The sequence below is a fragment of the Pleurodeles waltl genome, chromosome 6 (genome assembly GCF_031143425.1).
Source record: "Pleurodeles waltl isolate 20211129_DDA chromosome 6, aPleWal1.hap1.20221129, whole genome shotgun sequence".
NCBI lineage: Eukaryota > Metazoa > Chordata > Amphibia > Caudata > Salamandridae > Pleurodeles > Pleurodeles waltl.
In genome coordinates, this window is record NC_090445.1 from 8,452,951 (window position 1) to 8,466,718 (window position 13,768).

The following is a 13,768-nucleotide window of genomic DNA, read 5'->3' on the forward strand; positions in this document are numbered from 1 at the left end:
GCTTGGTTGGTGCAATGACCACATTTGGACTCTACGTCTGTGGCTCCTGGTTTCTCAGAGGCTGTTTATCCAGCTGAGATCCAAGATGTGTTGGCAATTAGCCATTGGTAGTGGAAGGTACGTCCACCTGATCTTTGGGTGGACTCCAGGCTGGGACTCTAATTCTGGATAGAGGATGTGTGGGCTATAGGATGATGGGTGCCATCATTTAACCTCTGTGGCGTCAGCACCTTAGTCTCCCTCAGGGATTCATAGGTCATAGGTGCAAGAGCTTTAGTCTACTGGGTGTTTCTGTTTCCCCATGAAGTAAGCTGGCCCTGGCACAAGACATTGAAGAAGAAAGGCGTACATTACCTGATTAAGCACTTTCTGGAGGTAAGGAGTACCCATACGATCTGCCATGTGCCTGTACGATGGATGTGAGAGGAAAAATTTCCTCTCAGCTGCTAGTGCGGCTTGGATGTCTTTCTTCCCATCAATATCTTTCTGACTTCTGTTTACCACCCCAATGTAGCCTAAAAAAGAAAAGAAACGGTGATAAAAATCCTGGACCACAAAGAAAGTGGAAGAAGAAAAAGGCAGAACAGGGAAAACCAACATTGAGAAGGAGTGAAACAAAGAAATAAAGAGGGCAAGCAAGAGAACACTGGGAACAACAAAACAGAAATGGAACAGTGCAAAAGAGAAACAAAATATGGGGAGAAAGAAAGATCGACAAAGAAGAAAAGGCAGTTTGAACGAGTACATGAAACCGAGAATACAGTCAGAAAGATAAAGAAAGGAGCAGTTAAGGTAGTACAGCAAGGAAGAGAGAATAAGATGGAGAAAGGGAAGCTAGAACATGGTACTGAGACTAGAGAACCACAGTATGTTTTATTTCTTGTTGACCTTTCACCACATGTGAAAGACGTGTGGCACAAGGTTGCAGCTCCTGCCTCTAAGGCGCCTCCTCCTGTGGATATTCAGGTGTGTCGGAGTGTTTAACCACCCACGGGGTGTGAGAGAAGACGAGCAAAGAAACACTCACCTGCATTCCCAAGACTTTCACAGCAATGTGGCAAAGATTAACCGAGACGTAAGGAACTCTTGACCTGCCCATGACGGGAGGGAGAAGGCAAACATCACAGACTGCTGTGGCACTGGCATGGCACTGGCATGGCACAAGCAGGCCATAGCCTACCCTCTGGAGTCCTACACGGTTTGGACCCCAGGCCATCAGAAGCTGCTGGGAAAAGGCCACCATGTGGAGATCTGTGGATATGGGCACAGCACTTTGCTTGTGTAATGCAACACAGGCAGGCAACTGGTGAGACTGCAGTGATGCTAGGAAAATCACCACAAAACGTATTCTCTCTGCAGTCACACAAACGCCAATCACATGGTGATATTTCACAATAACATGACTGGCACACCAACCCACCACAAGTCGCACGTCAATCACAAAAACACATGTGTACATTATTCCTACACACAGTCAAATGCAGGCATTAGATTCCCAAACACTGTACAGTAATTGCATAGCACCTAATACTACTTTTCTTAATGTGTTTTTCCGTTCCTGTATTGCATGCTATTCTAATTCAAACATGTGAATCTAACAAAGAACGAGTGCTGGAGAAGAAACAGGTAAATACAGTTCCATGGCATTGGCTTCTTTCATAAATGTACATATAGCCCTCCTCATTTCCAGTTTACCCAACGCTCACTTACCTTTAGCCTTCCTCTGTTGTGCTTGAAAAATGTTTCTCTATCTCGCTATAATGTTACTAACCCTGTAAGCATCTGTTTGTGGCATGTAGTGCTGTAGATTCACATGCCGTGCATACTTCTGCATCCAGTGTTTGGTCCAGTGTAGTGCAAGTTGTTTTTTTTCTAAGAAGTGTTCTGAGTCACAAGATCAAGTGACTCATCCTCTGAGTGAGACTGTGCATGGGCATCAACTCTTTTGTTAGATTGTTCTCCCGCAGGTGGTGAGAAAAGAGTGGAAGGCAGGAAAGTATACAGAAAGATGTCCATGCAAATGTAACTACATATGTACAAGTATATACAAATATAAAGTAATCGGAATGGCCACAGGTGTCCAGGGAGGGCGCATGTGAATCTGCTGCACTACATGCCACACACCGATGCTTACAGGGAAAGTAACATAATCCGTTCGATGGCGTGGTTGGCTGCAGATACACATGCGCTGCTTAGACTGTAAAGAAGGCCCTCCATAAAAGCGGTGCCTAGCCTATAGATGTTGCAGTTGTCTGAAAAAGACTTGTTGGCATGCTAAAATATCTACACAGTAGTGTTTTGTAAAGGAGTGTGGAGTCACCAAGTAGCTGCCTTGCAAATGTTAGCTATGGGAATATAACAAAGGAACCCCATAGTAGTACCCTTTTTTCTAGTACAGTGAGCTCTGGGAGAAACAGGTAAAGGCGTCTTGTCCTTGGCATAGCAAGTTTCTCTGCATTGGACTATCCATCTGGCTATGACTGGTTTGGATAATTGGTTGTGTAAGAAAATGGCTCCCTGTTGCAGTTACCCCCTACTTTTTGCCTGATACTGACTTGACTGAGAAGTGTGCTGGGACCTTCCTAACCAGGCCCCAGTACCAGTGCTCTTTCACCTAAAATGTACTATTGTTTCCACAATTGGCACACCCCTGGCACACAGATAAGTCCCTTGTAAAAGGTACCAGTGTTACCAAGGGTCCTGTGACCAGGGAAGGTCTCTAAGGGCTGCAGCATGTGTTGTGCCACCCTTAGGGACCCCTCACCTAACACATGCACACTGCCATTGTAGACTGTGTGTGTTGGTGGGGAGAAAAAGGCAAAGTCGACATAGCATCCCCCTCAGGATGCCATGCCCACAAAATACTGCCTGTGGCATATGTAAGTCACCCCTCTAGCAGGCCTTACAGCCCTAAGGCAGGGTGCACTATACCACAGGTGAGGGCAAAGTCGCATGAGCAATATGCCCCTACATTGTCTAAGTCTATTCTTAGGCAGTTGTGGCCATATCAAGTATATGGTCTGGGAGTTTGTCAAAAACGAACTCCACAGCTCCATAATGGCTACATTGAATACTGGGAAGTTTGGTATCAAACTTCTAGGAATAATAAACCCACACTGATGCCAGTGTTGGATTTATTAAAACAAATGCACACAGAGGGCATCTTAGAGATGCTCCCTGTAGTTTACCCAATCCTTCAGTGCAGGACTGACTGGTCTGTGCCAGCCTGCTGCTGAGAGACGAGTTTCTGACCCCCTGGAGTGAAAGCCTTTGAGCTCTGAGGCCAGAAACAAAGCCTGCCTTGGGTGGAGATGTTTAACACCTCCCCCCCTGCAGGAACTGTAACACCTGGCAGTGAGCCTCAAAAGCTCAAGCTTTGTGTTACAATGCCCCAGGGCACTCCAGCTAGTAGAGATGCCTGCCCCCCTTGACACAGCCCCCACTTTTGGCGGCAAGTCCAGGGGAGATAATGAGAAAAACAAGGAGTCACCACCCACCAGTCAGGACAGCCCCTAAGGTGTCCTGAGCTGAGGTGACCCCTGCCTTTAGAAATCCTCCATCTTGATTTTGGAGGATTCCCCCAATAGGATTTTGGAAGTGCCCCCCTCCCACAGGGAGGAGGCACAAACAGGGTGTAGCCACCCTCAAGGACAGTAGCTATTGGCTACTGCCCTCCCAAACCTAAACACAATCATAAATTTTGTATTTAGGGGCACCCCAGAACCCAGGAAATCAGATTCCTGCAACCTGAAGAAAGAAGGACTGCTGACCTACAATCCTGCAGAGAAGGAGGAAGACAACAACTGATTTTGCCCCAGCCCTACCGGCCTGTCTCCAACTTCGAAAACCTGCTCCAGCGACGTATCCGACAGGGACCAGCGACCTCTGAAGCCTCAGAGGACTGCCCTGGACTACAGGACCAAGAAACTCCTGTGACCAGCTGCCCTGTTCAAAACCAGCTACTTCTTTGCAACAAAGATGCAACTTCCAAGGACTTCACGTTTCCCGCCAGAAGCGTGAGACTTCAGACTCTGCACCCGACGCCCCCGGCTCGAGATCCAGAGAACCAACACCACAGGGAGGACTCCCCAGCGACTGCGAGCCAGTGAGTAACCAGAGACAACCCCCTGAGCCCCCACAGTGACGCCTGCAGAGAGAATCCAGAGGCTCCCCCTGACTGCGACTGCCTGTAACAAGGGACTCAACGCCTGGAACCAACACTGCACCCACAGCCCCCAGGACCTGAAGGAACCAAACTTCAATGCAGGAGTGACCCCCAGGCGACCCTCTGCCTAGCACAGGTGGTGGCTGTACCGAGAAGCACCCCCTGTGCCTGTCTGCACCGCTAGAGTGACCCTTGGGTCCCTCTATTGTTTCCTACCTGAAACCAGGCGCTTGCTTTGCACACTGCACCCGGCCTCCCCTGTGCTGCTGAGGGTGTGTTTTGTGTGCCTACTTGTGTCCCCCCCAGTGCTCTACAAAACCCCCCTGGTCTGCCTCCCAAGGACACAGGTACTTACCTGCTGGCAGACTGGAACCGGAGCACCCCTGTTTCCCATAGGTGCCTATGTGTTTTGGGCACCTCTTTGACCTCTGCACCTGACCGGCCCTGAGCTGCTGGCGTGGTAACTTTGGGGTTGCCATGAACCCCCAACGGTGGGCTGCCTATGCACCAGGACTGAGACTTGTAAGTGTTTTACTTACCTCCTAATCTAACCTTTACTTACCTCCCCAAGAACTGTTGATTTTTGCACTGTGTTCACTTTGAAAATAGCTTATTGCCATTTTTTACAAAGACTGTACATGATATTGTTTTCATTCAAAGTTCCTAAAGTATCTATGTGAAGTACCTTACATTTAAAGTATTAACTGTAAATCTTGAACCTGTGGTTCTTAAAATAAACTAAGAAAATATATTTTTTCAATATAAAACCCTATTGGCCTGGAGTAAGTCTTTGAGTGTGTGTTCCTCATTTATTGCCTTTGTGTGTACAACAAATGCTTAACACTACCCTCTGATAAGCCTACTGCTCGACCACACTACCACAAAATAGACCATTAGAATTATATCCTTTTGCCACTTTCTTACCTCTAAGGGGAACCCTTGGACTCTGTGCACACTATTTCCTACTTTGAAATAGTATATATAGAGCCACCTTCCTACAGGTTGCCTTTGTGAGGTGGAGAAAAAGCCACCAAGAGTTACTTGGGCTTCCTAAAATCTTTAGTTCTATCACTATAGAACATGGGTGCTCTTTTAACATCTAGCATGTTAATGGCTCTTTCCGCAACAGAGTGAGGTTGCAGAAAGAAGGACTGGTTAAGGTGAAACTGGCAAAACACTCTAGGTAGAAATTTAGGGGTTAGTGCGAAGGACTACTTTATTGCTAATAATTTTGAAAAATGGGTCTTCCAAGATTAAAGCTTGGAGCTCTTTAACACGCCTGAGTGCAGTGATGGTGACAAAAAAAGCCATTTTCCATGAAAGGAATTGAAATGGACATAAATGGAGTGGTTCAAATGGGGGACCCATGAGTCTGGTGAGCACAATCCACGATGGTGCAGGGGTTACCTTAGGTGGAATTACACTTTTGAGACCTTCCATGAAAGCCTTAATGACTGGGATCCTAAACAACAAACTTTGTTGTCTGTTCTGTAGTTATGAAGCTATAGCTGCAAGATGTAGTCAAATTGAAGAAAAGGCTAGATTTAATTTCTGCAAGTGGGGCTAGTAACAGACTGTGGGCCTGATTACAACATTGGAGGACGGTGTTAATCTGTCCCAAATGTGACGGATATCCTGCCCACTGTATTACGAGTTCCATAGGATATAATGGACTCGTAATACAGTAGGTGGTATATCCGTCACATTTGGGACGGATTAACACCGTCCTCCAAAATTGTAATCAGGCCCTATATCTTGTACTGAATCTTTCATCAGGTCAATGCATTTGGTTTGGCAGCAGCAAACAAAACGTTTCCATGTTGCAGCATAACAGGCTTTAGTAGTAGGTCTACGGACTTCCTTGAGAATGTTCATACACTCTGCAGGCAAGTCTAGGTAGCCAAACTCTATGACCCAAGGAGCCATATAGCAAGGTTGAGTGACATGGGGTCTGGATGTTTGATTTGTCCTTGATTTTGATTGAGGAGGTCCAGCCTGTTGTGGAGATTTTTGTGCAGGACTACTGATAGATCCAGGAGTGTAGTAAACCAAGGCTGGCGAACCCAGGTGGGAGCCACAAGGATCATGGAAAGAGATGGAATGGTTTCTTACCTGTAACTCCAGTTCTCTCGTAGGGGTATTTCCATGATAGTCATAAGCACTGAATAGTTCCGCACGCCTGCGGGGACCCCAGAGCACTGTTCTGTAGTGTATTCTTAAGTGTAGATGTTTGCCTTTCTTGAAAAAAGGCCTGTTAAGTCACTTAAGAATCTCAATGTGCAGCCTAGGTGAAAAGCTACACAGGCCAAATTGTTCATTCTTGAGGTTAGAAAGAAAGGAAGCTGTAGAATAGATACACCTTTAAACACATATTTATTCTAGAAATGTAGTAAAAAACATATTCTCAAACTTTATTTACACCTCCAAATGAGAATGAAAGCAATGCAGGGCAGTGTAGCCCATAGGCTGCCATTATACAGGATGTAAATAGAGCTGTGCCTTTAAGAAAGGAAAGTCTTCCTGTATCCCATCATGCACAGCAAAAGGCAGTTGCCTCAGTTCTTTTTTGTAGGCTTGTAATATGACATGAAGAAACCTGAACATTCTTTATATTAACAACATCGTTATCATTATTGCAGATATCCTTATGTCAACTCCACCAGGAAGGAGGGAGGGTTGCTTATGACTATCATGGAAATACCCCTACGAGAGAACTGGAGTTACAGGTAGGAAACCATTCCTTCTTTCGTAGGGGATTTCCATGTATAGTCATAAGCACTGAATAGATTAGCAAGCCCATCCCCATAACCGCGGTGGAGTAGACAGAGCAGTACTGAAACCATAAATTACGCAAAATAAATTCTTGAGAGGCCTGTCCGACCTGCGCATCTTCCCTAGCATCTGAATCAAGGCAGTAATGCTTAGTAAAGGCATGGACAGATTTCCAGGTAGCCGCTTTGCATATTTCTGCCAAAGGAATATTTCTCATCAAAGCAGCAGTCGCTGCCCCCTAGTGGAATGGGCTTTTGGCCTGCCATCGAGGGATTTATTTGCTAACTGATAACAGAATACGATACATGAGACAATCCACCTGGATAAGGATTGTTTGGAAGTGGCTAAACCTGTTCTAACTGGGCCATAGTTAATAAACAGCTGCTGTGATTTGCGCAAGCATTTTGTTCTATCCAAGTAACATTTTTTAACCCTTTTTAACGTCAAGAGAATGTAGGGTTCTCTCAGCAGGGGTAGACGGATTTTGGAAGAAAGTCGGTAATGAGATGGTTTGGTTTACATGGAAGTCTGAAACGACTTTAGGTAAAAATTTTGGATGTGTCCTCATTACTACTTTCGAAGAATGAAAAACTGTACTGTATAGGGTTCTTGAGCGCAAAGGGCCTGGATCTCACTGACCGTACGAGCTGAAGTAATTGCAACCAGAAAAGCAGTTTTCCACGTAAGATGTTGGAATGATGCTTTATGTATTGGTTCAAAAGGATGTAGCATCAGACGCGAAAGGACAATATTCAGCTCCCATGGAGGAGATGGCCTTCTAATGGGAGGAAAGACCTTTTTCAAACCTTCCAGGAAGTCTTTTATGATTGGAATCCTAAATAAAGAGGATTGGGATGGGATCTTTTTATATGCGTTAGAGCCGCCAGGTGTACTTTTATTGATGACAACTGCAATCCAGACTTCGCCAAACTTAACAAGTATGGAAGAATAGCTTCCTCTCCGCATGATATTGGCTCGATGTTATTGTCCAAGCACCACATGCAGAACCTTTTCCATTTGCAGACATAAGCTGTTCTTGTGGAGGGGCGCTTTGCCTCCCTTAGAATCTCCATGCAGTCCTGAGGTAGGTTCAGGTGACCATATTGTACTAACTCAGGAGCCATGCTGCCAAATTCAACGATGAGAGGTTGGGATGTGTTATCTGGCCTCGAAACTTCGTGAGAAGGTCTGGGCGATAAGGTAGCCTGATGTGTGGTTTGAGTGACCGGTGAAGGAGGTCTGGAAACCACCACTGGCGTGGCCATTCTGGGGCAATGAGAATCATCTTGGTGTGAGCATTGGACAGCTTTAGGAGGACTGTCGGTATCAGGGGAAGCGGTGGAAAGGCGTAAAGAAATGCTCCTGACCAGTTTATCCACAGGGCATTCCCCAACGTTCCTGGATGGTAATATCTGGAGGCAAAGTTTTGGCATTTTTTGTTTTCTGGGGTTGCGAATAGGTCTATGGAAGGGGTACCCCACATGGCAAAATTGGAACGGATGACGTCGTCGTGCAAAACCCATTCGTGGTTTTCGTCCATTGCTCGGCTGAGGGCATCCGCTTGAACATTCTGTATGCCCGGAAGGTAAGTTGCCACTAGCGATAGGTTCCTGGCTAGAAGCCAGTGCCAGATTGTTTGAGCCTCTGTCGACAGAATCCTAGATCTGGTACCCCCTTGTTTGTTTAAATAATACATGGTGGCCATTTTGTCTGTCTGGAGAAGCAGAGTTTTCGCCTTCAGTGAGGGAAGGGAGGCCTTGAGTGCAAGAGGGACTGCGCGAAGCTCTAAAAGGTTGATGTGATACAGTCGTTTACTCTGTGACCATGTGCCTTGATTTCGAAGGTGATCCATATGCACTCCTCATCCGAGCAGCGATGCATCCGTGACAATGGTTTGGCTTGGCGGCTGTTGTTGAAATGGAATCCCCTCCAGAAGATTGTTCGGCGAACACCACCACTTGAGAGATTGTATGGCGTGGGGAGAAAGAAGGACGCTGTTCTCCAAATCGTCCACTAGTTGACACCATTGATTCTCCAGACATTCCTGTAAGGGTCTCATATGGAGGCGAGCATTGGGAATGAGGTAGATGCAAGACGCCATCGAGCCCAGGAGAGAGGATATCGCTCTTGCCGTGGTCGGAGGCATTTTCTCGAGCTGCTGGCACTTTTGGAGGATTGATAATCGTCGTTCCTCCGAAGGAAACACCTTTCCTTGAGTGGTATCTATGATGGCACCTAAGTAATGCAACCTCTGAACAGGTGTTGCTGTGGATTTGGAGAGGTTGACCTGAAGGCCTAGACTCTGGAGAAGCTGGTGAGTCCAGTTGAAATGCTGTTGAGCCTCTAGATATGTGGAAGCCTTTATGAGCCAATTGTCTAGATAGGGGTAGACGAATATCCGATGCTTCCTTAAATGGGCTGCCACCACCGCCATGCATTTGGAAAACGTTTTCAGTGCTGATTTGAGGCCGAAAGGTAGTACCGTAAATTGGTAATGACTTTTTCCGATGAGGAATCTTAGAAACTTTCGATGCTTCTCGATCACCGGAATGTGAAAGTAGGCGTCGCGGAGATCTATTGCACAGAGCCTGACGAAGTTTGGGATAGATTTGGTGTAAGGATAGCATCCTGAATTTCTCTCTGCGAATCCATCTGTTTGCTACCCTTAGATCTAGAATGGGACGAAACTCGTGTTTGTCTTTCTTTGGTACCAAAAAATACCTCGAGTAGATTCCCTTTCCCTGCTGGTTGATAGGGACAGGCTCTATCGCTCTCTTTTGTAATAGGGTTGTTACTTCCAATTGGAGAGCGTCGAGGTGGTGACTCACTGGTTTGGGTGGAATAGACGGCAGAGGGCTGATGAACCTGAGACAGTAGCCATTCCGCACAATATTCAACACCCAGGCGTCTGATGTGGTGCGTTGCCACTCGTCCAGATGATTTGAGATACTTTCCCCTACCGGAGTGGGTAACGGAGGAGGGGGAAGCGAGGATTCAGGGCTTAGACGCTGGTGCCTGACGAGCTGTTTGGGTCTGCGGCGTAGAGCAACCCCTTGTTGCCTTTCGTTGGGTCGAGAAGGTTCTCTAATGCTGTTGCTGGGATCTTGAAGAGATCCACTGTGGTGTTTGATATCTCTGAGTAAAGAGTCTACGGTGGTAGGGACGGAATGTTTTCCGTTGCTTCTTGGTCTCTCGATGCCCACCGCTTTCAGAGTGTCTAGTTCTGTTTTCATTCTCGACATCTCGTCGTCAGCATGAGAACCAAACAAAGTGGAACCTGAAAATGGCAAAATTTTTATTCTCGGTTGCGCCTCTGGTTTAAGTGACATCAGGCGTAGCCAGGCGTGACTTCTTAAAGAAACTCCATGAACATAATTATGGGCGGATAACACCGAGGAGTTGGCAGCGGTGCTGATCACTTGATTGGAGACCATGGCACCTTCACTAACGATCTCCAAAAAATCCTCTTTTTTCTCCTTAGGGAGATGTTTCGCAAATTGCAGCACAGAGTCCCAAAGGGCACGATCATACCTGCCTAACAGGGCAGTAGCACTAGGAGGACGATATTTCTTTATAAACCTGGAAGGAGCAGTTTTAGCTGTGGACGGTGTTAAAAATATGTCCATTGCCGGTTCAAGTAGTCCTGGGACCAGCGGTAGTAATGGTCTTGAAGAAGAGCGCTGGTGTAATGTCTCGAAAATGACAGAGGTTGTTGGAGCTGGTACTGCCAGTGGGATGTTCAATTTGGTAGCACCGCGAACTAGGACCTCTTGAAAGGTGTTCACGTCCTCTATGGGAGAAACTCTCGGAGACGGGGAGTCAGATAAAGTCGGAGAGTAATCCCTTGTGGATGAGGAGGAATGTCTATGGTGGGAACGAGATCTTTGAACAGATTCACGTCGACGATTATGTCGAGAGGAAGAAGAGCGTCTCGAAGAGTGTCAGGAATATCTTGGGGATTCTGCTGGAGTCACTGGAGCGGACTCTGAAGGAGGTGCCGGCGGAGGAGCTGTAGGTGCCAGAGGAGTCTGTGGGAGAGGTGACGGCTGAGGAGACGGCTGAGGTGAAGGCGGTAAAAGAATGAGAGAAGCAGAGGATTCTGAGGTGGTATAAACTCTCCTTGGCCTCTTTGAGTGCCTTCTCGACGTCTACACACTTATCGACGTCAAAGTACCATGACGACGAGTACCTCTCGACGTTGTCTGCTCTCGTCGTTGAGAGCCCTCGACAGTGATCTCCCTCGACGTCGATGGGATGACGGCGATCGTCTCCGACGAGTACTGTCCACCAACGTCGATCGTCCCCGGCGATACAGCTGTCGACGTAGAGCAATGTCTCTTCCTTGACGGTGAGCCCGTCCTCGACGGCGAGCATGTTGGCGCCATTCCTGGTCTCGACGCCGATGCTCTTGACGTTGTCGGAGACCTATGACGCTGGTGAGCAGGTCTGGCAGCTGCTCCAGAGGACACAGTGAGAGCCCTGGTAGAAGACTGACCTTCTCCTCGCTCTGTGGCAGATTGCCCTCTTCGTCTCCTGTCCTCTCTTGCCTGAAGGCAGATTTTCTCCCTGTCACGAAGAGTTCTTCTGGAGAAAGTTTTGCAAATGTCACAGGCATCAGGTTTGTGACTTGATGTTAGGCAAATAATACAGACTTGATGTGGGTCTGTTTTGGCCTTTTTCCTGCCACAGCTAGGGCACTTGTCAAAAAGAGAAGGCATTCTGAAGACAGAAAAACTTTAAATTTCTGTCAGAATTTGACAGGAAAAGCTAGAAAATACTCACTGTAGATGAAAAACGTCGAGTGAAATTGAAATCCAAAGGATTTTAGTTGAATTTTTGTCAAAAAAAGCTACGTAAGGTAGAGCTCAATGCTTCAGGGTCCTGTCAGAAGGAGCCGGAAAAAAGAACTGAGGCAACTGCCATTTGCTGTGCATGATGGGATACAGGAAGACTTTTCTTTCTTAAAGGCACAGCTCTATTTACATCCTGTATAATGGCAGCCTATGGGCTACACTGCCCTGCATTGTTTTTATTCTCATTTGGAAGTGTAAATAAAGTTTGAGAATATGTTTTTTACTACATTTCTAGAAGAAATATATGTTTAAAGGTGTATCTATACTACAGCTTCCTTTCTTTCCAACCTCAAGAATGAACAATTTGGCCTGTGTAGCTTTTCACCTAGGCTGCACATTGAGATTCTTAAGTGGTTTAACAGGCCTTTTTTCAAGAAAGGCTAACATCTACAGTAAAGAATACCCTATAGAACAGTGCTCCGGGGTCCCCGCAGGCGTGCGGAACTATTCAGTGCTTATGACTAATCATGGAAATCCCCTACAAGAGAAGTTTGCCTGATCCTCTGAACCAGAAAAGGAATGAGAGGGAGAGGTGGAAAAGCATAGGCAAATATCCCTGACCAGCTCATCCATAGAGCATTGCCCTTCGATAGAGAATGTGGATACCTGTAGGCGTAGTTTGGGCATTTTGCATTTTCTGCAGTGGCGAAAAGGTCTATATGGGGAGACACCCCCCCCCACCAACCCCCCAACTTCCATATGGTCTGAGAAAGTTGAGAAGACCATGTTTCCCCCCCGTTTCTCCAAATAATACATAGCTGTCATGTTGTCTGTGCGGATCAAGACAACCTTGTGAGGCAGGTAAGGAAGGAAGGCTTTCAGTGCTAGGAATACCACCTGAAGGACCAGGTAGTTAATGTGAGGGTCTGGTGTTTGGTATCCCAGAGGCCCTGCACTGTCAGGTCTTGCAGGGCTGCCGTGTACTTTTTGTCCACCCGTAGCATGATCACCTGGGAGCAGAGAGGCTCCTTAAAGATATCTTCTGCATGCCGAAGCATGCCAGAGAGCATGAGGAGATACTGTGTATCTGAGGGGGTCGCTAGAGTGTCAAACAGGAAGAAAATAAGTTACTTACCTGTAACTGTAGTTCTCCAGTATTGGAACTTTTCATAGATTCACATGCTTGAGCATCCACCAATCAGGCGACAGCACCCTCTACAATCCTCCTGAGAGAAGCTCCAGCACCTCAGATTTTCCGAGAGAGAGAGAAAGAGAGAGAGAGAGAGAGAGAGAGAAAGAGAAAAAGAGAGAGAGAGAAAGAGAAAGAGAAGAGAGAGGGAGAGGGAGAAAGAGAGAAAGAGAGAGAAAGAGAGCGAGAAAGAGATATGAGCTTCTCCAGGGAGGCGGGAGGGTCGCATGTGAATCTATGAAAGATTCCAATACTGGAGAACTACAGTTACAGGTAAGTAACTTATTTTCTTACTCCAGTATTGGAACTTTCATAGAGTCACATGCTTGAATCAGAGTAGATAGCAGTAGCTATGCACATTGTAATATAATAGCATATTTGATCGAAAGCACTTTGATACATGAAATCTCATTATATTCCTGTATAAAATATATGTAACTATAAAGGTATACACTTAAATATATAACTATATCTATATAACTATATCTATATATATATATATATATATATAAATAATCAATACCTATATAAATATATATAAATAAATACACATACATATATATATACATATATATATATATATAAATATATAAGGAAAATGTCACTTACCCAGTGTACATCTGTTCGTGGCATTAGTCGCTGCAGATTCACATGCTGTGCACATCCCGCCATCTGGTGTTGGGCTCGGAGTGTTACAAGTTGTTTTTCTTCGAAGAAGTCTTTTCGAGTCACGAGACCGAGGGACTCCTCCCATTTCGGCTCCATTGCGCATGGGCGTCGACTCCATCTTAGATTGTTTTCCCCGCAGAGGGTGAGGTAGGAGTTGTGTATGCTAGTAATAGTGCCCAT

General features: G+C 46.2%; 1 protein-coding gene across 6 annotated transcripts in view; it reads right to left on the reverse strand.

Moving 5' to 3' along the window:
* The window catches only part of DNM1 (dynamin 1), a 714,309-nt gene that overhangs the window by 459,505 nt on the left and 241,036 nt on the right, over positions 1–13,768 (reverse strand). For all 6 annotated transcript variants that reach the window (XM_069236983.1, XM_069236985.1, XM_069236981.1 and 3 more), the window contains exon 6: positions 355–515. In XM_069236983.1, the coding sequence (XP_069093084.1) occupies positions 355–515 (161 nt within the window). The remainder of the gene's footprint in view (positions 1–354; positions 516–13,768) is intronic.